Source organism: Scomber japonicus, chromosome 14, assembly GCF_027409825.1.
Source record: "Scomber japonicus isolate fScoJap1 chromosome 14, fScoJap1.pri, whole genome shotgun sequence".
Taxonomy (NCBI): Eukaryota; Metazoa; Chordata; class Actinopteri; order Scombriformes; family Scombridae; genus Scomber; species Scomber japonicus.
This window is the reverse complement of record NC_070591.1, coordinates 24499353-24523774: the sequence shown is the minus strand read 5'-3', so window position 1 is coordinate 24523774 and position 24422 is coordinate 24499353. Positions and strand designations below refer to the sequence as shown.

Here is a 24422-nt window from a genome sequence, read left to right as displayed (position 1 = left end):
CAGTATTGATGAATTGTTTGGTTGTATTGCCCAGTCCTATCAATGGTTGCTTGCTTGTTGTTGTTTTGTTTGTTTTTTGCTTTGCATACAATTCTCTGCATTGGTCTCTGCAGGGCCTGGGCTTTTGCTCTTTTGTTTGTTTTCTCTCCCTTTCGATTAGGGAGGCCTCAAGGATTCAACATAATGGCCTCGCTAGAAGAAATGGGATAAAACAGGGCCCATTCCAGGAGAGGGGAGAGCTAGAGATGGGGCTTAGTGATGTTTTCGCGTGACAGAGGTTCATATAAAAAGATTTTGGTCCATAATTTGCTTGGCTTGGGCCTGCTCCAGAAAGGCCAAGGAATTTTATTCTGTTGAAGGAGATGGGGGATGGGGAAGTGCAGAAACAGCACTAAAACATTCGACACAATATGGTTCACATTTTTCTCCCTCATACTAAATGTACCATGAGTTATCTCACTTTCCAGTAGAAGGGGAAAACTTTGATTTCATCTCATGTGTGACAGTGTGGCTGAAATGTAGCAGTGAGATCAATACATCTATATGTGATAGGATACATCTATCTGAGCCTGACTACCAGGCCAAATCACAGACTGTTTCAATCTTACACTCTATACCTCTCACTCCTTCATCAGACCTACGTCTCCTGCACTATATAGCTCTGGTTCCAAAAGGTAAACAAACGCCACAAAAGAAGGAGTGAGTCAGGAGTCTGCCTGTCTCTGCTGCTTTACTTAATTGTGTTCGCAGCACCACATAGTGTACTGATCATTCCCACTTGCCTCTGCTGATGACAGCCAGGGCACAGACTTCCATTAACATCATAAATCACTTTTGATGATAGCGACTCATCTCACTCCATTTATTCTTCCTTCATTCTTTTCATCAATTGTCACGGCGTTCACTACAGGCAGCCAAATGCAACCTGAGCAGGTTTTCGGAGAGAAATTCAAACATCATTATCGTCATGATTATCATCCAACACAATCATCAACAAGCCAGATCACGTTCGTAGATTTGGTTAGGAGGTCTAAGCGGTGAGGTTTTTTGATGTACACCGTTGAAGTAGTTGTGTCCTGTACTCCGCTGCTCAGTGTGAGGCCACTCTGCTACTCTCCCATGGGAATGAACTTCAGAGTTAAGGCTCCGGAGCCAAGGAATTTCAGCGAAGCACCAATGGTTTATTTTTGCAGCTCTCTGTGGTGTGTCTCAACCTAGCCTAACCAGCTCAGCACAGCCTGGCTCTGTATAGCTCATGGAGCAGTTCAGGAAGGGCCCGTCACTCCAGATGGTAGTTCAGTCCCTGCCAGCGAGAGGGTCTGAAGGCCTGGCTGCTGGCCTAGAACTACAACCTCTGACAGGCTAAAGCCTCGGGCCCTTCTAAACCAGCACAAAGCACCTTTTCAGGGGCCCTCTCTCTTTCGCCCCCCTCTCACTGCTCAGCCAGGGGCCAGCCACCTCATGGAGCCTGAGAGGGAATGTATTCACAGTAGAAATGGGCTGAGGTTCAACGTTCGGATTCATATGTTCCCAACTGGGACAGATCGAGAAGACGAGACAGACTTTAATCAGTTTACACACTATATATACTGTATATTATGTAAGAATATAGAAGACTTCAGTGTACAGAGTAGGAAGAAGCAAAGTAACAATTTATTATTGACCTGTTTAATATTGATCTATGACACAGACTTACTGCAGCAACTTTAGCTTGCAGAGGAACATGTATTCCTTCCCGGAAAATGTGAGACATGGACAAATGTGTGGAGCCGAGAGAAGATGGATGCTAACCTGTGAGTGAACCCAAAAACCCACAGTGTCTGAGTTTAAGCCTGAAGCACACCTTGAACTGTTTGCCCCTGTACATGTAAGAACCACCTAAACCGCAACACTCTGCCCACACCCTTCTTTGTCTGTGAGTTAAAAAAAAGTAACAATCCATAATGTTGCAACACTTCACTATTGGCAGGTGGCGGCAAACCAGAAAAGAGAAGTAGAGGCACTAAGGCAAGGAGCTGTAGAACTGAAGGGCTTTGAGGTAAGTGATTAAGTCAGGAGGTGTAATTATCCTGTTTTGCCCGGGCAGGACAGAGCGGGCTCTTGTTGTTTTTGAGCAGACGGGCAGGTATAGAGGCATGTCACTCACTGAGCACTTTTATTTAATGACCTCCTTACTGTAGAGAATGAGAAAGAGAGAGAAAAGTTTCCCTTTACCTGCACCCAAACTTTCAGCAACACACAATCACCCGAGCCTTTTCTACTGAGAGAGAAGGGTGGGAGGGGTGTGACTGACCGGGAAAAAAAAGAGTGATGAGGGAAAAAGAAGTAAGGAGACACAAACACGGATAGAGAAAGAACCAACAAAACGTTGAAAGCATATTTGAAATTGACAAATTGAGTAGAGGGGGGTGAGGGGAAATGAGTGTGTGTTGGCATTCAGAGAAACAGTGGAGTTCTTGTTAGCTGGAAAGAGTGATGCAGGTGAAAAGGGGAGGAGGGTCTTGTGTTGATTTATTCCCCGTGTGATTTATAGCCAATCCCGTCTGTCACCATGGCATTGTCATGGCGATCATTTGTCATTTAAACTGTGAAAACAGTCCACCTGACAAAGGTAGACGCCAACATTTGCAGCTGAGTATGCGCTAACTTTGCGTGCGACTCTGTTCAGAACTGTTATTCAGTAAATATAATGCTGCTGAGACATAGAAAGGTTGGGAGAACATGGCTGTCATGGTATGTAAACACAGAGATATGAATCTTATTCAAAATGACTTAAAGTTCAATACTAAAATTATAATGACTCTTGAAGAAGAAAGCTCTCATTCCTATTCATCAATTCTATCTCTGCTTTCACTTTTGCAGACCAAAACAATCCTAACCTCCCTTTTCAATCAATCCTAAACTCCCCTCTTCCACTTCCTGCTCTTCCTCCCCCTTCTCTTCCTCTTCTTGCTCCCCTTCCCCCAGCGCCAGTGTGTACACTCCTGGGAGCCATAGCTCTGACGAACTGCCCTCCTGCGCAGTTTCAATTAAACATCATTTATGGGCACTCTTTTTTTTTACAAGTGTTTTTTTTATTGGCCTGGGCCTGGGCCTGTGTTTACTCATGACAGTAACAGTGCAGAGTAGTTAACTGTCCTGCCTGTACACTGCCATATATCTCCATCCAGTCTGTCTCCTGACACGAAGGCCAGAGGAGGCAACAGACTCTTTACTGTCTAAAGCACACTAACAGCCACCTTTCTGTCCTCCTGTCAGTAATATACTGCACATTCGGTTCAGCTGAACTTGTGTGAGAGACGAAGTGCAGTTTATCTCTAAACTTGGCCGGGTATATTTCCTCAGATTTTCCTGTTTGCTGTTATTGACTTTTTTTCAGACACATTAAAATATGTGATTCCACGGTACAGTGCTTCCAAGGAACAAAATAATGTAAATAAACTTCTGTGGCTCTGGCTTGGTCAGGTGATTGAGCAAACACAGCTGTTACTGAAGAAAAACAGATAAAATGCAATAAATAAGTAAATAAATAAGCTCTATCATGAAATAACACCTACTATGTCAATATAGGTTGTGACTATAAATGGTGTCGTGGAATAAAATGCTGTTTATAAAACATAAAAAAAGAAACTTGTTGTGTGAAGTAGAAATGTGTGCCTTTAATGCACAGGTTTTTGGATCTATAGGGCACTTCACCAATTTTATATGTCAGCGTGATTTTATTATAGTCATGAGGAGTACACAACCCGTGAGTAGCTGACATTTAGCTACATCTAAATAATCTCAACTGTAGTTCTGGAGGAGCTCTACCACTTATGACGAAAGTCTGTATTAAAAACTGGGGGTGTGAAGTTTGTATATAAACCACACAGAGGGGGTCTAAAAGCCATTGGGTTTCATCATGGAAAATAAAACCAGTATTTTTGAAGCTTGACCCCGATTAAGGACAAAGAAACAGGGTACCTCAACCTCTGCTGCCTTGATTTTGAATATGATTTTCTTATCTATCCCTGCCAAGTCTTCTTACTTTATGGAAGTGCAATACTACATCGCTGGAGTGCTCTCTTTGGCTCAGTTTTTTATAAATCACAACTTTGTCTTAGTCACAGGCTCGGTCATTTGCTAACATGAACCCTTTTTACTTGAAGTATTTTGTTTGTGCATAAAATGAAAAATCTCACCATTGGAAAACCCATGTTTGACACCTTGGCAGGACATCATTAACGTGCGTCAGGGTTTATAGCTTTTGAGCTCACCAGTGACATCATCACTGCAAGACAAGACATGAGGGAATAGGACTGACCGATGGGCTGAGTGTTGTGATTGGCATTACTGGGCAGAGAGCGTTATGACTAAGCTCATTTATAGAACACACCCAGAGGCCGTAAAACATGCCATGAAAACCCAATGTAACAAACTTCGCCAGTTAAGAGTGAAACTTATCATTTTGTAATGTGGAATTGTGTGTACAGATTAACACTACGTCTGCATCCAAGTGTTTGCGATAAACACTGTTAAAATGGGGCACATTATTCCCCAGTCTTCTGCTTTGTTGACAGACAAAAACAGTCTGCCTAAAGATGTTCATTCTTGAGTTCTGGCAATTCTACCCTGTCATCTACCTCTAAACAATTTAGTTTCAGCTCTTCTTTTCCACTGATTACACTCCAAGAGCTGTTACCTCAGACCTTTAGACAGCAGAGTCAGCATATAAACTAACTGGAAGTGGATTCTGTGAATTACAATTGCTCAGACACAATTGCGAATGTTTAGAAGATCCCACGGGGCAACAAACCCCACATCCTTGCTCACACATGCACATCAGTCCCACACACAAACACACACTCGACTTGTTTATCCTTCCATGCAGAACCAGACACGGTGCCTTGCAAGCCCTTAATCAAACACAAGTAGACCCCTCCCTCACATGAGCACTGACCTGGCGATGAACCATTCATTATCTGCTACTCAATGCAAATGGTAGGTTGAGAAACGCAGCTATGTCAGATGCTTACTCTTACCCCATTGGCCAGTGACAAAAGTATAGTAAAAAAAAATCAGCCTCCAAAACAAGAACTAAAAGAATAACATTAACATGGGCAGTGTACTCAGATGGTCTTCTACCTAGAAGTTTTTATGGCCTTGTAACAACCTCCCTTATCAGGCAAAGATGGAGCTTGGTGAGGACTTAGCATTATAAGCTGCGGTTACGGCGGTCACTTGGCAGCTTTGTTAAACTATAAGTCACCCTCTGACTACGCCCACCACCCTCCCACCGACCCTCTAACTCCTCCTCTGGGGTTGGTGGGATCTTATCTCCAATGGATGTGGGCTCCTCTGGCTTCACACAAAGCCTAATGTTGACATTCCAGAGGACCAAGCCTTGTGCAAACACACCAGGCCCCACCAGATGGCCAAGCGAGGGAGAACATGGCTAGGACGAAGGACACAGAGGAGGACGAGGAAGGGCAGGAAGAAACAACAGAATCAAGAAATCACTTTTTTTCACCGAAATGTCAGGCTACCCTGGCGGTTCATGAGTTTATCCCACTGCCAGATGGCCTCAGGTTCAGTCTTGAAACAAATCATGTGTCCTGTCAAACTTTACTTGAGCGAAACACTGACATTTGTCCCTCACTTATGATTCAATACCCACACTACTGAACACAAAGTGTTCTCCTTATGTCCTCCAGCTACTGCCCCGTCTCCCTAAAGCCATACTCAGCTAATATTTGAGGGTCACTGGGTTAATCTTCAGAGCATTAAGAAACCATAGAGTAGAAAGGTCTCAAAATGAAAAACTCATTTAAGGCTTTGACTGACCGTGGTGGGTCGTGTTTATCAGAGGAGGGCAAGAAAGTGTCACCGCTTAGTGAGTCCTTGAGGCATTTGAGTAGGAAAAAATACCAGATTGTTTTTACATGGCAGTAAATATATATGACGGGAAAGTTGTGCCACAAGCTAACAATATGAGCTATGTTCAAGTATGTAAGAACCTATTTTATTATTAATGTCATACGTCATATGTTTTGCTTGAGGTAAAATAGCAGACATTAAGGCCTCACTGAGTTAGTTTTTCACATGGTTTGCGGTATGCTGTTTGAGTAACTCATCCATTTATTTACCCTTACATCATTATCAATAAGTAAACAGAAATTATATGTATCTTTTCAAAGAACAAGCTTTACTCTAAGATAGGACCCATTGTGTCACATTTCAGATATAAAAGAAAGTGTATTTGTCTCCGCTCATAGACGCACTGACAGATCAGAGGGCATGTTGTCAAGATGGAACAATCTAATCCTCTATTTGGTCTCCCTGTTCACCCCTCCCTGCTCCCGCCCTGCCTGTGTGTGCCATCAGCCTACAGCACAATAGACAGCCATTCTGATAAGTGTGCAATAGCCAATGTGGATATCCGGCCGCCCCCCCCCCCTTTAATGAGGGTGTATGGCACTGTGGTTTATCCTGCCACTCTTTCTTTCCAATCCCTCTCCAATCCTCCAGGGCTGTTGCTGCTTTCTTCCTTTCTATTCTATGGAAAAATAGGAATGTTTGACTGACTGACTTTTCCCTCCAAGCCCTTTTCAGGTTCCGGAGACATGAGGGGGCACGTCTATTGAAGGAAGACTGGTGTGTGTGTGTCTGTGTGTGTGTGTGTCTGTGTGTGTATTTGTGTATGTTTATTACAAGTTGAAACCTGGTAAAAGAGTGAATCAAGATTTATGTTACAGAAATGTATTTTTTACTAACTACATTCACTCCCAAGAGTGCATACTGTAGCTCTCATTTAGATTTGGGTATACAATAACATAATTTATACACATACATGTTTAATTTGCAGATGATTATTTGGTTACTAAACATCCAACTATTACCTCACTGCATGCCATAATTTATGCAGCTCTAGGGATGATAACATCATTCGGCCAGTCCACCACTTTGGTCCTGAAATATCTCAACAACTATTTAATGGTTTGAAATGAAATTTGATACAGACATTCATGGTTCCCGGACTGATGAGTGGATGTAATAACTTTGGTGACCCTTTCAGTTTTCATCAAAATTTCAACTGGTCCAATATTTTGGTTTAGGACCAAATATTTGCTCATCTAATGACACAACATTCCCACCAGCTTCCACTGTGCCTCGGTCCAGCCGTGCAGATCCACATCTCTTTGTCTTGTTAATTCTTTGCTTCTTATCACACGAACCTGCAACAAAAAAGTGTTAGTTGTAGCATGCTGTGTGAACACTCTTGCTGTGGTTGATATGTATGAACCACCATTATAGAAAAAGGGACACATCCACAGCTGCCACTACCAGTCACACTTGCTAATAGATCAACTTTGATTAACTGACATCAAAACAGATAAATCAACTACTCACTCTGTTGAATTAAATCTGTTGCGATAAGAGAAAAAGGGGAATCAATCAGCTAATCAGAGCACCTATTAGTCTGCCAGGAGGCTCTTACGAAGACTCTTTGTCTGATCACAGTCAGACAGATCAAGACACAGAGCTACGCTATCATAATAATGATGAGTTCTCCGTTCATTAACAAAATTGCTTTGACCACTGGCCTGAATTCACTATCTAATGTGATCACATTTACTCTGTGTTTGTGCTGAGCTTTGTATTTTTGTGTGCATATTTGGTCTATTAGAACATCTGAAGTAGGTGAGTTTTTATGTAAAATGACCCCCCCCCCCCCCTTCTAGTAGAATGAAATACAGAAAAACATTGTATTCCCTTGTTTGAGCCCCTGTAGATTTGCCAAGGTTGTCTGAATGAATTTTTGATATGGTGGAAAATCCCTCTCCCCACATATTTAATAATCAAAGCATGCAAGCAAAATACATAACTTTCTCCTAAACAGCACTGTACTATTTCCACTCATATCAGAACCCAAAGAGAAGAAATTTAGCTCAGAGGAATTCACAGTTTAACACATTCTTTGGACTTGGAAAAATAAAATAAATCCAGCGTTTTATCTCTGCCACTCACCGCAAAACTGCTCACTGTGCAACAAAGTCAAAGAATAAGACAAGAATATATTTTTCCATCATTTATTTTGCAAATGTGGCAAGAACACTTGCAAAAGAACATCTTAAAGTTGGTCCAGTAGAAAAAAAAAACAAAAAACACTTGAATGATTTAATACTTTGTTTTTCAGCTTTCAATTCTGTCAAGTAAATTTGGAGTCTATATTTAATCTAAATGAGGGAGCGGATCGCTAGTAGGCATTTCCAAAATATTTTTCTTTCAATCATATAAATATCCAGAAATTAATCTCGTTTCCTAAAGCAAAGCTAAGAAAGAGTAAAATGACTGGATAGAAATGGCATCAACATCTACATAAGAAAGGGATTAGCTGACTATAAAATGTACAGTTTTTTTTAAATTTAACTTAATATTCACATTCATATATAAAACTTACAAAACCTGGATCTTTCAAACCCTCTAAAATAGCTTTTTTCTGTTACTGCTGAAAGATCATTTTAAATTACCATAAATTTAACGGATTATTTATGTATTATCAGCATAATTAATGTAATAATTTCTGCCATATTGTTTTTGTTCTTTTTCCAGACTTTTTGATTCATTAAAAAAAAAAAAAAAAACATAAGTCAATAAATTAACATGCTACCTCAGTCCCTGAAAGCCAATACTCAACTGTGTTACTGAGTGAGAATAAGACAGGTATTTGTGTATATTAAATTGTGTATCCATGTCTGTACGTGTAATGTGTGTGTATGTGTGAGTGAGTGTGTGAGTGAAGAGAAATATAGGACACATAACCTGTTAGCATACCTGCCTCAAACTCAAAGTGGGGGTGGGGAGGGTTACGGTTATTTTTTGAGTCCATACAAAAAATAATTCATTGTAAATATATAATATATATTTATACATATTTGAATATATTTACAAATATACCCAGCACTATACATTATACTGTGTATTTTCTTTCTCCAGAATAATTGGGAAGGTTTATCAAGAGAACTGAAAAAGAAATGCATCAATATTACAAAATAAACAAGAGAGCAGTTTCTATATGTGCTCTCCTCCTATTCCTCTGTTTTGTTAGTCGAAGCTCTCTCTCTTACTCCTTTTCCTATTCATCCTCTTCTAGTCCCTTGTTTTTAAGTTCACTTCGGTCCATACATTCCTCCAGGAGCGAATAACAGTCTTGGAATGCCAGCCACTGGAATGGGATCACCAAACAATGTCAAAAAAGAGAAGTCTTTGTGTTTATATGAAGGGAGAGAAAAAAGAGGGTCCCTTGGGAACATCAGTTCATTCAGTCAGTAAAAAAACAGCTTCTGTACGGTCCCTGTCCTCTCCGTAAGACCTCATGTGAGAATGTAGTGTAGGTGCATGGCAGTTTGAGTGTGTGACAGCAGCGCTGCCACCAGCCCAGTCCCGTCTGGGTCCGTTAGTCCACTGGGAGCCAGAGGGGGTGATGGGGGGGCAGGAGGTTGGGAGGATTTCGGAGAGGGTGTCTGTGCTGTGTGTGTTTTTGGGAAGTGGCGGGGTAAGACTAGGGGTAGGTCAAACTGGGGTAGAGAAGACAGGTGGAGGCTCATGTTTTGACGTTTCCATTGATGTGCTGGTACTTGGGGAGGCAGGGCTCATCCGGTAAGGGGTCGTGGGAAAACACAGAGTCGTCACCGGAGGAGCAGGAGCTGCGAGTGTCGGGGAAGCTGGGGGAATACTGCTCTGTTGGAGCGCACAGGTCCAGATACTCCTGTGCAGAGGGAGAGAGAAAAAGAGGGTTGGGTGAGATAATTTACACTAAGACATAAGCTCATATGTTACAAAGGGGAAAAATGCTTAGGAGGAGGGAGAGGTGAAAGTCCTAGAGCAAACAGGAGAACATAAATATAGCGCTGAAACCCCGTCAACAAGAGCAGGGACTTTCCAGAGGAGGGTGAGAGAGGTGGGGAAGAGGAGTATCACCTTCATTATGATATTTATCTAAACCATGCCAAATCACCCTGGAAGGATTTATGAAACAAAGCAGAAAAAAGTCATCTTCAACTGGATACTATATGAAAATATTTGCAGAAATAATAAATAATATACTGAATGTTGGACCGCTGACTGATCCAGCAGGGTGTGAGGGGAGCAGGGTTGACCTGGTTGCGGTTTTGCTCCTCTACAAAATAGTTCAGTATGGTTGTGAAGTCGGGGGAAAGGAGGATATGTTTAGACCAGAGAACTGGGGCAAAGATGTGGCGTTCCGGCCATTACAGCATTGCCTCACATCACTCTCTCAAGTCCAAGCTAATCTGACATCTGACACTGAAACGACCGACATAAACTCTATAAAATGGCTGGAAAAAATAAAGAAGCTGGCAGAACATAATGCTCAACCTCCAGCACCCCTTCCAAAAAAAATGAAGATGAAAACCTCAAGAAATCCTGTTATTAATTTTTGACTCGGTCCAGTGTTGTGAAGTTGTTTCAGTCTTTTCATGTCGGATGAGGCACCCTTTTTTTCCCCCTCCTCCTTGTCTTTCATGGCTGTTATTGGGTCTAGTTGTGAGGAGGAAGAGTTCTCGGGGTTTTCTCGAAAATGAGCACTGGCTTCCATTTTCCCAGCTCAACATGAGAAGGCTCACATTACTAAAGACCTCCACATCTGCCAGCGGTTTGGGGCAGAGGGAAAGGAGGAGGGGGCGGTGGAAGGGGGGGCAAGAAAAAGGCACTTTATTACATTTCAAAAGTTCAAACTCAAAGTTGGGCTTTTTTGGCATAAATTCATGAAGTTCCAGCTCCAGAGCAGACGAGTCTTGACAGCTTTCCATCGACGGCCTCTTTTCAGGTCAGTGCACGGATATCACAAAAGACAGGAAGGGGAATGGAAAGAAACGCAGGCCATTATAGGGAGCAAAGCATGGCTGTGATGATTGGGCAACTTCACTGGGCCGTAGCGGCCATGTTGGGCCTGGATCAAATCTTCCGGCCATTTTTTTGGTCACCATTTAGGCCTTGTGTCAGCAACGTGGCTGCTAGCGCTCCTAAAGCTTTCAGCAACATTCTGCTGAACCCTGCATGTATTGGCAAGAGCGTGATTTAGCTTGGATTGAGAAACACGCTACTCTGTGTAGGAATGTATCATATTATTCCATTTTATTGTTATGAAATGTCTGACGCCCATTTGCCAGGAAATCATAGCATGTGTGTAGCTGACCACCCGGAATACGTCCTAAAACTTTATGGAATAGGTGAACATGAATGAAGCTGCACTCACCTCATTGGTACTGAGGGTGAGGATGCGATCCAGATCCTCTACAAGCTGCTTGAAAGTGGGTCTCTGGGATGAGATGGCATGCCAGCAGTCTTTCATCATCATGTACCTGAGAGAGAAAAAACATTTAAATCTGTTTACTCAAAGGAAAAGAGTGGATGAAGAGGGGAGAACAGAGGAGCTTGTGGAAGTGTTGCAGGCACTATCCGATCCCTCCAAACTCACAATTGTGTCTCCTAGGTCCTCGAGTTTCAAAATTTGCCAGCTGAATTGCTTTATGCCTCTAGAACCAGGTGTCTCCGTATCAAGGAGTAAATCAAAACAGCAGGCATTGTCTCACACAATCTCATTTTCATACATTTTGATGACCTGCTGCTGATCACAAACACGCCACCCAGTGCTCTGGATTTTTTGAATACTTGAATGCAAATGTGTGTGATGTTCTCTATCTGCCTCTGCTTTGTCTACAGCGTTTTCCATCAACCATCTCAGTGTGGCACCGCAGCAGAGCTGTGCCATTGTCCGCTGACTGCAGAGGATTCATTGTGAATGAGGACACTGATAGCAGCCAGTTACAGCTGTGCAGAGTCCTGACAGAGTGCACACAGAGTCCCAGAGTCATGGATCTGATGAAGCCTGCGATGGCGTTGAGAGTCTGAGTATAAGAGCTTGTGTGTATATGAGTATGAGGAGTCAGGAGGAGGTAAAGTTTGAGATAAAAAGCAAACTCTTACAGCTCGTTGGTGCAGTTGCCAGGCTTGTCCATGCGATGGCCCTCTTTGAGCAACTTGAAGAGCTCTTCGACAGGAATGCCAGGGTAGGGGGAGCCCCCTAGGGTGAAGATCTCCCACATCAGCACCCCAAATGACCAGCTGGTGAGACAAAGAAACACAAATACTTAAAAAAATATAGTCATGACATGCAAAAATGACACTAAAGCTGTGAGATAAATCTGTAAATAATGTTCAAGACCTTCAAGTCTTATATCCATAATGGGTTTAACCTATAGACAATTTACATATTATGGCTATTGGATGAAGCTTGGAGTGATCTTCAGCAGTGGGAGTGCAGTGGTGTCAATGCCCTCTTTCTGCCATCCAGAGGCTTGTGGCGCAAACTCGCTCCCAGTGCCACTCTGGCCCTGATCTCAATGATGGCTTTTGTACCCAGCTCAACAATCACACAGGCTGGCATTGTCCAGTCACACCACACCAAAACAAACAGAGGACCACCCACAGCTAACAAGAATAAAGAGACGTCCAGAAATGGCTATTGAATATTAACTACTTCCTCCTCGCAGTGTCCGGTCATTAAACATCAGTAAGCCGCTGATTTCCATCACTGTCATGCTGCATGCTTATATTAGAGTCTCAGGATCCACAGAGTTTCAAATGAATCCTTTTTTGTAATGACAACATGCTTGACTCATGTCCACACAAAGGCTGTATTATAACACTCAGACATGCGTACAATCACCGACGCGTGTGGACACATTCAGGCAACCACAGGCCACGTAAATGGTCCGATCAGGCAAGTAGACATGGACAGGCAGGTTGGGTGTTTTATCAGTTCCTCCATCTGTTTACACAACCAGCCCCGGGTGTGTTCCTCTCTCTATCACTCGGTTGTATCTTCCCACTTGTTGACACACTCATCTCTCCTTTCTGTGCTACTTTGTAACTGACTCTCAGTGCTTGTCATGTTGTTGCCCCGTGCAGGCTTGCGTCCACCTGCAGCCAACCTTGACTCTCCAAACAAACATGCTCTGGGTCACTTTGAATAACCTGCCATTCGACCACACATGACTATAATTATGTAATCTGGCCAAATAGATACATAAAGAATTCAAACAAACAACTCAATAAATCAGCACACAAGTGATTATATTAGCGAGGTTTAGCTGGATTCATATTCATAACTTGTTATATTTAAGTTGCACACTGCTCGGCTACAGATGTTTATGATATCAGATCAGGGGATCACCAATAGGAATGTCAGAAAACAAATCAATGTGTGTACATACATCAGTGATTCAGATCAAAACATGAAGATCTAAGGTTTTGTAATGTGGTCAAAAGTAGAGCTGCAACCAAGGGGCTTCAAGGGTTTTGTTTAATTTGGCAGGGGAGCGATCAGATCTTTCACACTGCCACGCTGGGCCATGACACCGTCTCTCTGTATTTAAGCTACATCCCCTTAACTTCACCTAAGCCAGCCAGAGCTGAGTCCCCCAGGCCCATTTGTCAAAACAACAAGTTTAATTGGAATGCATGTATTCATTTAATCTGATGTCATGTATGGATTGCCTGTGCTTCTGGTGATGTTTGAATTACACATCACTCTGGTGTGTGTAGACCCCCTCTGCCTCCCCCAACACCTCTCGTCCTCCTCCTTTTCCCTTTCATATGCTGTGTGAGAAAGGCAATTACTGAAAGTGAGTGATGAAACGTAATTAGCGGTGAGCTGACAGAAAGGACTACAGTAGCCACTGCCTGCCTGCGCCCCCCCTATTCAGTCCCCAGTACTCCCCCAGGTTATTGATTAGTGCTGCGCTATGGAATATGAAGGGCATCATGTGTGTGTACACATATTATTTGACCACACAGACATGGACAGTGCAGAGATTCTCTCTATCCAAGTGCTTAGCTGGATGAGTGCTATGTTAGTGCTACTGGTGTATGACTCATAGACAAACACACACACATACACGCAGAATCTCTTTTCCCAGGGGTCAGCATGCAAGGCATTTATCTAATTGCCACATATACTTTCTGCCGCCAGTGTCTGGAGCAGAAACTTCAAACAACGCTGTCAGAACGCATAAGGCTCAAACACCAAAAAGAGAGGGACGCCTCCCTTTGTTCTGTTTTTAGAATGAGTACTCTTGAACTTAAAAAAAGAGGGAGACAGAGACGGGTCAGCAATTCACATACCAGATGAATGAAAATAAGAACGGGTGGGGGCGAACGGAGGCGAAGGAGGAGAGATTATTTTGATCGTGGAACAGCTCCAAAATGATGAGCCACATGTTCAAAGTGTTGCTGAATGAAGAGCGGAGAGTGAAGGGAGGGGGGTGGCAGGGGGTTCGAGAAAGAAGGCGCAAGAGGATGAGGCCCGCAATGGAGCGGGCTGCAGCATTGTTGCCTTCAGACATGTGTGGAGGCCCAAAAGGAGGGGAGACTTCCGAGCCGGGCAGGAGGAGCGAGGGGTGAGTCGGTGGTGGTGGAGGAGGCGCTGGTGGGCTACAGCCTCCTTCCAAGGCCCTTTGAAGCTGGTCAGATTAGTAACACGGCATTGGCTTCTAGTCTAGCGTGAAATCCTCACTTTTGCCACAGACTGGCCAGTGTTGGCCCCCTATAGCCAGTAACCCCCCCCACCCCACCCAACATTCACCAGTACTGCACCAAAACACCTCACCCACTCCCTGCTCCTAAATATACTGAAAAACAACCTTTTGAATGTCACTGCAGGCTACAGGAGACCAGCAGGGCTTCACATGAAATCTAAGAAATAACTGATGTGTGTTGTACTGTGTGAAGAAAAGGGAGGGTTGGAGGCTTAATTGCATCACTGATGTGTGTAAATTGATTTTTTTGTATCATGTATTTACAGCAATAGGACACAGGAACAGTTTATTATATACTTACACATCACTCTGGTGTGTGTAGACCCGGTCGAACAGCGCTTCTGGAGCCATCCATTTCACCGGGAGACGACCCTGCACACATACACACATAGGTGAAATAAAATCTACACCCAAACCACCGCTGGACTCTTTAAATTCTGGCCCGATCAGCATGTTTGAATTAATTAACTGCTGGGAAATCTCATTACTCATGGAAAGGCTGATATGTGAAAGCACCCTGGGGAATAAGGCACTAGAGCGACTGTCTGGGAGGAGGATTTCCCAAAGGAACATTTACATTGTTAAAGCAACAGAGCTGATAAACAGGGTCACTGATAAAGGAGAGGGTTTATCTCTGCATGCCATTAAAACACAGGCTGAGAAGCTAAGCACAGCTGACAGGGCGGCCATGGTCAATATCTGTATGGTTGCTTAATGGCAGGAATAATCTCATCAGACACTCTAAATGAGTAAACGGAGGGGTATAAAACAGCCTTTTCAGCCGCTGTAAATACAAGCTCACAACTAAAATGAGGATTATGCAAGAACAGAGTCATAAAGACATAAAGACTTTTATTGTACAATACTTTCTCAAATGGTAATATGACAGTTATTAAATTAGAATAAAGACATTGTAAGTTGTTCCATTTCTATCAGTATAAAGACAAAATAAACAGAAGTTAAAACCAAATTCAGCGCTACAATGATGGCTCTGTCTAGATTGGTTTCACATAAGTGATTACTATTGTCACTGCTGTCATTGTCCCGATCATCATTACCATCAACATCATTGCATATTGTTAATGTTGTTAGCTAGTTCTCAGCGTGATTTTGCATGCGATGAAAAGGCAACCATGCATACAAAATGAGGATGTGCAGGCAATGCTGCTCTGCGGTGGGAAAGAAAGACACCATTGGCCCACTATGGAGATGTCAATTATGTTTAAACCGCTCCCCTCTCCTTCCCAATCTGCCTCCCTTTCTGGCTAATTGTATAAGTGTCTATGGAACTAAAGGAACAAGAGACTGAGGGATAAACAAGGCAGAGTCTCCAGAAGCACTACATTCACAAGCTGCCTGGGAACCTGCAGCTTCTGCCAAGACACCAGCCGAGGGAAAGAGTGCAACAGAAAGATGAGGGAAGGAAGGGAATTAGAGGGACGGGTAGACTAATCTCACACTGTGGCTCTCAAAAACATTCCCTTCCCCCAAAGTGCACATTGCTCTGTGGGCAGCATGCAGGTCGATTACTCACATTGGTCGTCTTTTTATAGTAGTCGATGTTATGGACGTCCCTGGCCAGGCCAAAGTCAGCTATCTTCATGACGTTGCTTTCTGTGACCAGGACGTTTCTGGCTGCCAGGTCTCTGTGTATACACTGGGATGGAGAGAGTGACAAATATGAGGGGAGAGGGGAGGAGAAGAATTAGAGTTTAGAGTTATGTCATTGCATAAATAAATCAACTCTGAAACAGGTGTATACTTAATTTGGAATGGTGTTAACATGCTCGTGGTGCATGTAATCATTGAGAAATCTCCAACACAGAGGTAACACTTGACTGAATAACATGACGCCATAATGACTGCACCGACATGAACAAGTCCGGATAAGTTAAGATTCCTTGCATACTTTGCCACATATATGGCCAGAGTCATTTCTGTACATCAACACCCATGTGCAAGTATGCACATGTGTGTTTGTGTGTTTGTGTGTGTGTGTGTGTGTGTGTGTGTGTGTGTGTGTGTGTGTGTGTGTGTGTGTGTGCATGTGAGACAGTATGCTCTGTCACATTCCAACAGTGAGAGGGAGCGTGAGCCTGCATTTGGACAACATGACCGTACCCCCATTGTGAAAACTTGACAATCCTTCTACACAGAGGGCCTTTTGTTATGAATTGAGAGACAATGCAGGGATTGGGCAGGGGGTCAGAATAGTGTTTGTAAGAGACATTATTCCCACAGTGACGCACAAGCAAGCCTCCTACGTAAAACCCTCCTGGATACAACACATCAAACACTGCGCGCTGGCACAGAAATCTGTCTGGGCAGTCAGCAGGGGGATGGATGTGAGAACAGGACAGTTTGTGTGTACTCCTCTTACCTTCTGTGAAGCTAGGTACTCCATGCCCCGTGCCACCTGATAAGTGCATGAGACCAGATCTTTGAAGGTGAGCTGTTCATCTGAGACACGGGCGATGTCGTAGGAGTATTCCATGCCGGGCGGCCGGCGGGCTCGTAGGTACTCCCTAAGGTTGCCTTTAGATGCGTACTCCACTATCACATATAGAGGACCTGCAGAGGAGACAAGACCCACATTACTCCTTGAACATAGTCATGAATGATTCCTTTTGAGAAAAAGGGTCACTGCTCAAAATTCAAAGTAAATCTTTAATGGAATACATCAGCAAGAAGCAATTGCCCATCAGCATGATATAACTTTAAAGCTACTGCTTGTTTCAAGAAAACTGCTGAATAAAAACACAAAGGAGTCTGTATAGAAAGTGCCTTCCCAACTGGCATTGCCCCAAGTGACATCACTAGAGGCAGTTTATTAGATTGTGTGCAGTTTCTTCTGGAGCCACAAAAGACTTTATTTGACCTTTTCACATATGCGGTAGTCCTTCGGAAGACCTATAAACACACTAAAATCAGTTTTCTGTTTAAGGTGGTAGCATCATATGTTTTGTCCCGTGCCACTCACCGTCTTGTGTACAGGCCCCCAAAAGATTGATGATGTTCTTATGTTTGCCGATCATCTTCATCATTTCCATCTCTGACACCAGGTCAGACAAGTCTTTCTCAGTGGCGTCATCTAAGAACAGAACAAGTATGATAGCAGGCTGTCAGGAAAAACGGAGCAAAAACAAACACACCCTCGTCCTGTCTTCCCTTTAACCCTTGACTCACAGCTCAGGAGCTGCCCTGTCAGACAACACCTTGTTTTGTAAGGTGCTTCTGATTAAGTGCAGCTGACAGACAATGTGGGCTAAAGTTACAGCAGCAAGAGAAGCACCTCGCACAGACTACAGAGACATCCTTTCAGTGCCAGGCGGGAGGGGGGAGGAGGAATTAAAGACGTTCAATCTGGATTCATTATCTGCAGCACAGGCTCCTTTTTCATGGGACTGATTGAGCCAGTAAAGGTATCCAGGCAGTCAGAACAGCATTGCCTGCATTCCTCTGCATCATTACCTTATGTAGAGCCACTCTAAAAGAGCAGATTTCTATTGTCAAGGTTGGTCCAATAACCTGCTGCTTTACCTGATCTAACCACCCCTCCCAACCCCAAACTATCCCAGTGCCCCCCACTACTTCTTTCATTAATCACAGCAATACTGCGGGTGTGACTTGCCTCTTTGTGTGGGTGCTGACTGAGCTCCAGCCAGCTGCTGCTCTGGGGTCAGGTATGTGACCGCCCCTAACCCTTACCTACCCAAACCACCTCCCCCAAGCTGTCATTCAGCAGCCACCAATAACGAATAATAATGACTGCTCCAGGCTCCGCCTTGCCCTTTGCTGAACCCTCACTGAAGCATAAATCACCTATAAAATGTACTCAGGTTGCCCACAAAACATAATGAAGTAGTGTACATCTTACCCAAGTGGTCTGATCTTGAGCACAAGTCAGACGTTTACCATTACAACCTCACTGTAATTGTGCAGCAACAGGAGAGCAACTTACCTTTCAGCATCTTGACAGCGACAGTTACAGCCTCCTTGGGTTTGTCCTTATCGATGCCAAGCGCCTCTGCCATTACGACTTGGCCGAAGCAGCCCTCACCTAGGGGTTTACCCAGGGTCAACCTGCAGCCGCCACACAGCAAACACAGAGAGAGAACAAAAAAAAGACAAGCCAGGAGGCTGATTAGCTACTGAAACACAAACTAGAACTCATCGACCTGATCTGACTGTGGCATCGATTCACTCTCTAGGCAGAAATAAACAAGTTAGATAGAGTGTGAGAAAAAGAGAGGGAATGAGACCAGGCATGAAGCCAGTTTCTTAACCTCAACCAGTCTTTTTTTCTCACTAGATCGCTCTCTCTGTTTCAATCAGATTGTGTCTGTGTGAGTGCTTTATTGGCGCAGTGACTGCGGCCCGTGCCAGGGCAGTAGGTAGGAAGGCAGACATGGCAATGATAATCACCTGATAAAGCCAGGAAGAGGTACTCTTTTCTAAACTGTTTACCCTGCCTTGGCATGTTCCAATATACACTCTTTACAAGTCATTACACAGGACTTAACTTAGCCCCGAAACATTAGCCTGTGACGGATGGAATGCTGGCTTTTGTTGCCATACAGGTGGGTCTGACTACAATACCAGATGGAAATTTGACTGCTATTGTCTTATAAATCATGTCACAATAGCTGGTGTGTTCAGCAGAATGTCCAAACTAGAAAGAAGTTTTATTCACATATGCTTTTTAACAACTATCTATCACAAGCATAGCACCTCTCTGACCTCTGGACCAGCAGTGTGCTCTGGTGTGTTTTTTTTTTTTGATTGACATCCCTAAGGTCCACCGTCCAGGCTATGTAAACACTCACACTGCATGCTGAAGCCAAGGGCCCGAGGCCGGCACCCTGCTGTAGTAACACAATCCCCTATCTGTCCACACACACTCGCCACGCTCAATGGCAACCATTCTGTCCATCCAGCCACACATAATCGATGTTATTTTTCCTCCACACAAACCGCAAACGTTAGCATTCCTCAGCATTCTGCAATCTCAACATGATCCCTAAGGCGCTGGGATGACAGGCGAGGAATAAAGACCCAAAGAGAGAAGCACAAAGAGATTTATTCAGCCTAGACAAAACAACCCCTTTGGTTGGTTCATCAATTAAAATCAAAACATGTCACCAGAGTGCCATTCTACATGCACGCAGAGAGTCTAAAATTACATCAGAAATGTTTTATTCAGTGATGAGTGACAGTAAAATTTATCATCTGAGCTCTTTTTACAACTATTTTAACAAAAGACAGGCCTTCATGTTTACGGTGTGGGATTTTCCCTTCTTTTTTTCAAAACCAGATGCCTCTAGTGAGTATTAAACTACTTTAACCTTTGCTGCCCTATTAAATCCAACTTAAAGCTTATCACTGGCCACTGCAACTGTGACTAACCGAAACCTCGGCAGTGTTAATTCCTCTGGTATGACACAGAGCAAACACTCCTAGCCCAAACATGCAGATGAAAGCTGCAAGTGATAACCACTAATTAGCACAGCTTCGTTCAGAAGCATGTGTGCGACTATGTATGAGCGGGTGTGTGACACAGCAGCAGTTGTAATGATAAGGCGAGGTGCCAAGTTCAGGTCATTCTACTGTAACACAGACAGATGAATCAGTAGCCTTTATCTCAGCTACTGCAGCCATTACTTGCCACTTAGTCATTATTGCCTGCTGTCTATCAGGGTTAATGACACTCTTCACCTAGAATAATAGTTATCTGATCATTTAGCTGCTGAGATACAATCAAATGCTTATTGTGTAGTTATCTAGGTGTTATCTGTTACTGTAATACACCCTGTTAGCCAGAGATATTTGTATTGGCTTTGACAACAAGGCACAAGGGTGTAACTGAAAATTGTCATGCACAATGTCAAACAAGCACTCTTTGCCAGCTTTCAATCCTGAGTTTGTCAGATGAAAGTGACACAACATGCTAAATCAGGCTGCTTTATTCTTTATGGAAAAACAGAATCAGATTTACATAATTATGCATTTTGCTGAATGTTGAGATCGGTAATTAGGACCAGTTGGTAATTATTATTTTCTAGCAAAACTTCAGTCTTAATGAGTCACAGAGACTAGCAGAATATATAAAATCTTTTTTTTTCTTTAAAAAGTCCACATAATTTCACTTGTTTCTGATGCAAATGAACTTTTCTCATGAATACAAAACGAGTGTACAGGCGAGGACAAGGCAGCAAGTGATCACACACATGAGAAAAAGACACTAGAGTCACCCTCACCTGTCTCGGGAAAACTCCCAGCGTGGATCCTCAGGAAGGTCATACTCAGGGATTGGCTCATCATGTGCAGAGCTCCGTCGTGTGGTGATTCGTACCAGCGGCGTACTGGAGTTCATTGAAGAGCTTGAGTCTGCCGACACCTACAAGCGTAGAAAAATTGGCTGATCACCGGAGTCTGGGTTCATATGTCAGATAAAGCTCCAAGGCATCACTAGAGGAGTCGGTTTGAATGTGCATGTGTGATTGACTGTAGTGCTTTTATTGAAAATTACCACTGGTGCTGGCAATATTGCACATTAATATGAATATATCATATTTAACATTAGGGCTGAGAATCTGTCTCTAGGCCATGTAGAGATTACATTTCAGTGATCATTAAGCTGTGAGCAACAACGATAATTTTGATGAAAGTGTGTTAACCACTCAGCCTTGCCACTGTCCCCAGGGCTCATCTCTCCTCTCTCCACCCTAACCTTACCTTGACACAGGAATCAGTCTCTCCGCAGAATGTAATCCAACACTTTTTGTACCTTTTGGTTTCCCTTCAGGGAAAAGCATTGCCCACACACACACAAAAAAAACACTTGACTGAAGCAGCAGCAGTAGTGCTAACTTGCTCAGAAATGCAAAACTTCTAAATTAAGATTGATTTAGATTGATTAAAATACCACAATAGCATATACTATGGGGCATGGTTTTTTGTACTAAAAATCCAACCATGCACCCATTGTTATATTTTTAGCATTAACTTACATTTATTGCTGAAATAATAAAAACAAATTTATCTTATCAGGCTGGCCTGTCTGCATGTCAGTGAATCTAGAGTTTGTTGTAAGTCATTGTATTTCTGCAGCATATCTGCAGTGTGTGCTTTTCTCCTCTAGGGGTGTTAGATGCCATTAGAACTCTTTATCTACTTTCTGTTACCTGGCGGCGCAGAGGGATCTGCTTGCTTAGTTTGTGGACCGCTGGTTGACCCCCAAAGTCGGGTTTCTTTGCAGTGTTCCTCATGCGGCACACCACCACGATGCCCACCATGCAGGCGATGAGGAAGACGCCTGCACAGTATATAGCAATCTCCACATAGTCTGGGGGAAGGGGCTCTGGGTTTTTCTCTGCGGCTGAGGAAAAAAAAGGGGGAGTGAGACTGAAGTCAGGCAAAGAGAGTTAGAGGCAGACTCTCACTGATCACTCTCACATACATGTATGGGTGACACACAGACACATTCTCCATTTGAATAAACACACATGGGTATCAGACAGACAAACAGAGAGGCAGATGCTCTGGAGATGACTCATGCGTAAATGTAATCACTATTGGCAAGCAAACTGAAAAGAAATTATTTTGTAGAATTCTCTCTCTCTTCTTCCCTAGGTACCAGCACATCCACTGTCCTTTAATCTAACAGACCTGTACAGGGCTCAACAGTCTAAACAGATAATAAATCTTGACTCTTCTAGTACAGCCAGGCATGCACATGTCTGCATTTCCTGCTAATGTTGGAGACACGCGAGCATAAACACCCACAAATGGCGGCACAATACACGCTTCACTTCCAATCGCAAACAAGGGAAAGCGATGTCCTTCATGATTGTATATGGCCTGAACTTCCTGTCAAGGAAATGGGCTATGTTAGTGTGTATCTGTGTGTTTGTGTGCACTATAGAAACGGGCTGTTCCATAATGCATGGTCCTCCAGACCACAAACAAGGCTCTTGTGCAGCACCGCCAACCAAGAAGCCCGTCAGCCAGCTGGAGGTGAAGCTACATGTAGGAACCTTTCTTCTGTCTGCCTCCATCCTCCGGTCCAAAAACCACATCGCACACACAGATGCCACAGCCTCGAAGGCGCCGTCGGTGCAGATAGAGCTCATTGAGGGCAATAAATATTACATATTACTCCCAGAGGAAATGACTTGCCTGTGATCATTATACTGTATTGTTTAGAGACAAAATAAAACTTCTATCTCGTTACACCATTAAAGGAGGGTTGATACCACTTGTCTTTTGAAAGCCGCAGAGTTCAGACAGTCATCTACTCTCATCAATCTCATTTAAAGCCCTGACACTATGCCCAATTTACTTTCAGCTAGAACTTTAGCAGAAACATTTATCTGTCTAGCCTGAAGTGAACTTATGCAGAAACACTACACTACTGACACTAAATTTTATATATTTGATCTTTTGGCATACATAATTACAGGCCAGTCATACAGCAACGGACAAAAATAGGATAAAACATGTTGTACATGAGAACACAAACAAATGGACAGACGTTCACATGCATGAGTCATTCTGTGTAGAAGCTGAGAGGTGTGGCCCTGATAATTGAGAAAGCCAAGCCAACTGAAGCGAGTGTTGAGCTTTAACTTTCAATCTTTATTTCAAGGAGAAATAAAGATTTTAACGTAGCCAATTATCAGAGCCAGGAGAAGGTCTGAGAAAATGGGATGCACTCAATTACAGGGCATAAGTGAAACACATGTAGAGAAAGAAAAACTGTTTTTTTTTTTTGCATGCAGATTCAGAACCAAAATGTGGCACTGAAAGACTTTCCCCAAGGAGCAGGATAAAGATGTAACAGAAAGAAAGAGAAGGTGGGAGACAAACCCTCCCCTCCCTTTGGAGTCTGGAGACACTCAAGCTGCTCTGGGAGCTCCATTTCCGTCTCAGAGTTATAATAAGTCGTCTGCAAACTACCTCCTTATCTGCTCTGAGCTTTCAACAGCTCGCCAATCCAGATAATATTATAGAATATATGCTCCCTGTTCTTACGTTACATTGTCTTGAATGTTGACTGTGCGGGTTCATCATGGTAATCTAATATTTGAGTGTGTGCCTCGGACTCCAGGGGGAGGACCTGCCTTCCGTAGAGGTCATTGAAATGACATAATCAAACCATTTTTGACAAGGCGGAGAGAGAAAAAAGGAAAAGAGAGGACAGTACACGAGTGTATATACCTGGAAGCACCGTCAACCAAGCAGTGTGATAGGAGATCCCAATAGAATTACCCGCCAAGCACGTATACTCCCCAGCATCTTCAAATGTTACATTGGGCAAGTAGAGAACTTCTATCTCCTTATCTGTGGTGTTAACACCTGCGGTCTGGGGACAGGAAGAGGAGGAGGAAGAGGAAGAGGGGGAGTAGGTGGAAAATAAGAAAGAGAGGATCGAAGATAAGAGCAGAAGGGGGGAACGGAAAGCAGAAATGGGGAGTCACAGTGAGATGGGAGGATAGGGAGAGAGAGAGAGAGACAGAAAGAGAAATAAGTGAGACCCACAACACCAAGAAAGAAATAAAAGGAGCTGGATGGCGTCCATCGTTGAGTTCCCATCTAGAGCAAAGGATGTTTCCATGGGTGGGGGGGTGGAGGCTTCATAAACAAAGACACAGATAGAACCCGGTATGCCACCAAAACATAGAAAAATAGAGCCAATACACCAAAAATAAAACCCCAAAAGGTTCCCATCACCATACCAATAGAACCTGCTAATGGAGACCAGTCTAATCCATATTTTGGATTAGACACATGCACACACAAACACAGAGAGCATGGAGAGCA

At 43.4% G+C, this 24422-nt stretch overlaps 1 protein-coding gene across 4 annotated transcripts in view; it reads right to left on the bottom strand.

Moving 5' to 3' along the window:
• Positions 1-8880: 8880 nt before the first annotated feature.
• fgfr2 (fibroblast growth factor receptor 2) overlaps positions 8881-24422 on the bottom strand; it is a 39627-nt gene continuing 24085 nt past the window's right edge. For 2 of the 4 annotated variants that reach the window (XM_053333623.1, XM_053333625.1), the window contains 11 exons: positions 23820-23964; positions 21779-21978; positions 20858-20997; positions 18562-18683; positions 17581-17691; positions 16981-17171; positions 16135-16257; positions 14902-14972; positions 11989-12126; positions 11258-11363; positions 8881-9748 (listed from right to left, as the gene is read on the bottom strand). In XM_053333623.1, the coding sequence (XP_053189598.1) occupies positions 9584-9748; positions 11258-11363; positions 11989-12126; positions 14902-14972; positions 16135-16257; positions 16981-17171; positions 17581-17691; positions 18562-18683; positions 20858-20997; positions 21779-21978; positions 23820-23964 (1512 nt within the window). In that variant the 3' untranslated portion in view covers positions 8881-9583. The remainder of the gene's footprint in view (positions 9749-11257; positions 11364-11988; positions 12127-14901; positions 14973-16134; positions 16258-16980; positions 17172-17580; positions 17692-18561; positions 18684-20857; positions 20998-21778; positions 21979-23819; positions 23965-24422) is intronic. The other 2 variants (XM_053333624.1, XM_053333626.1) reach the window with 2 other exon arrangements.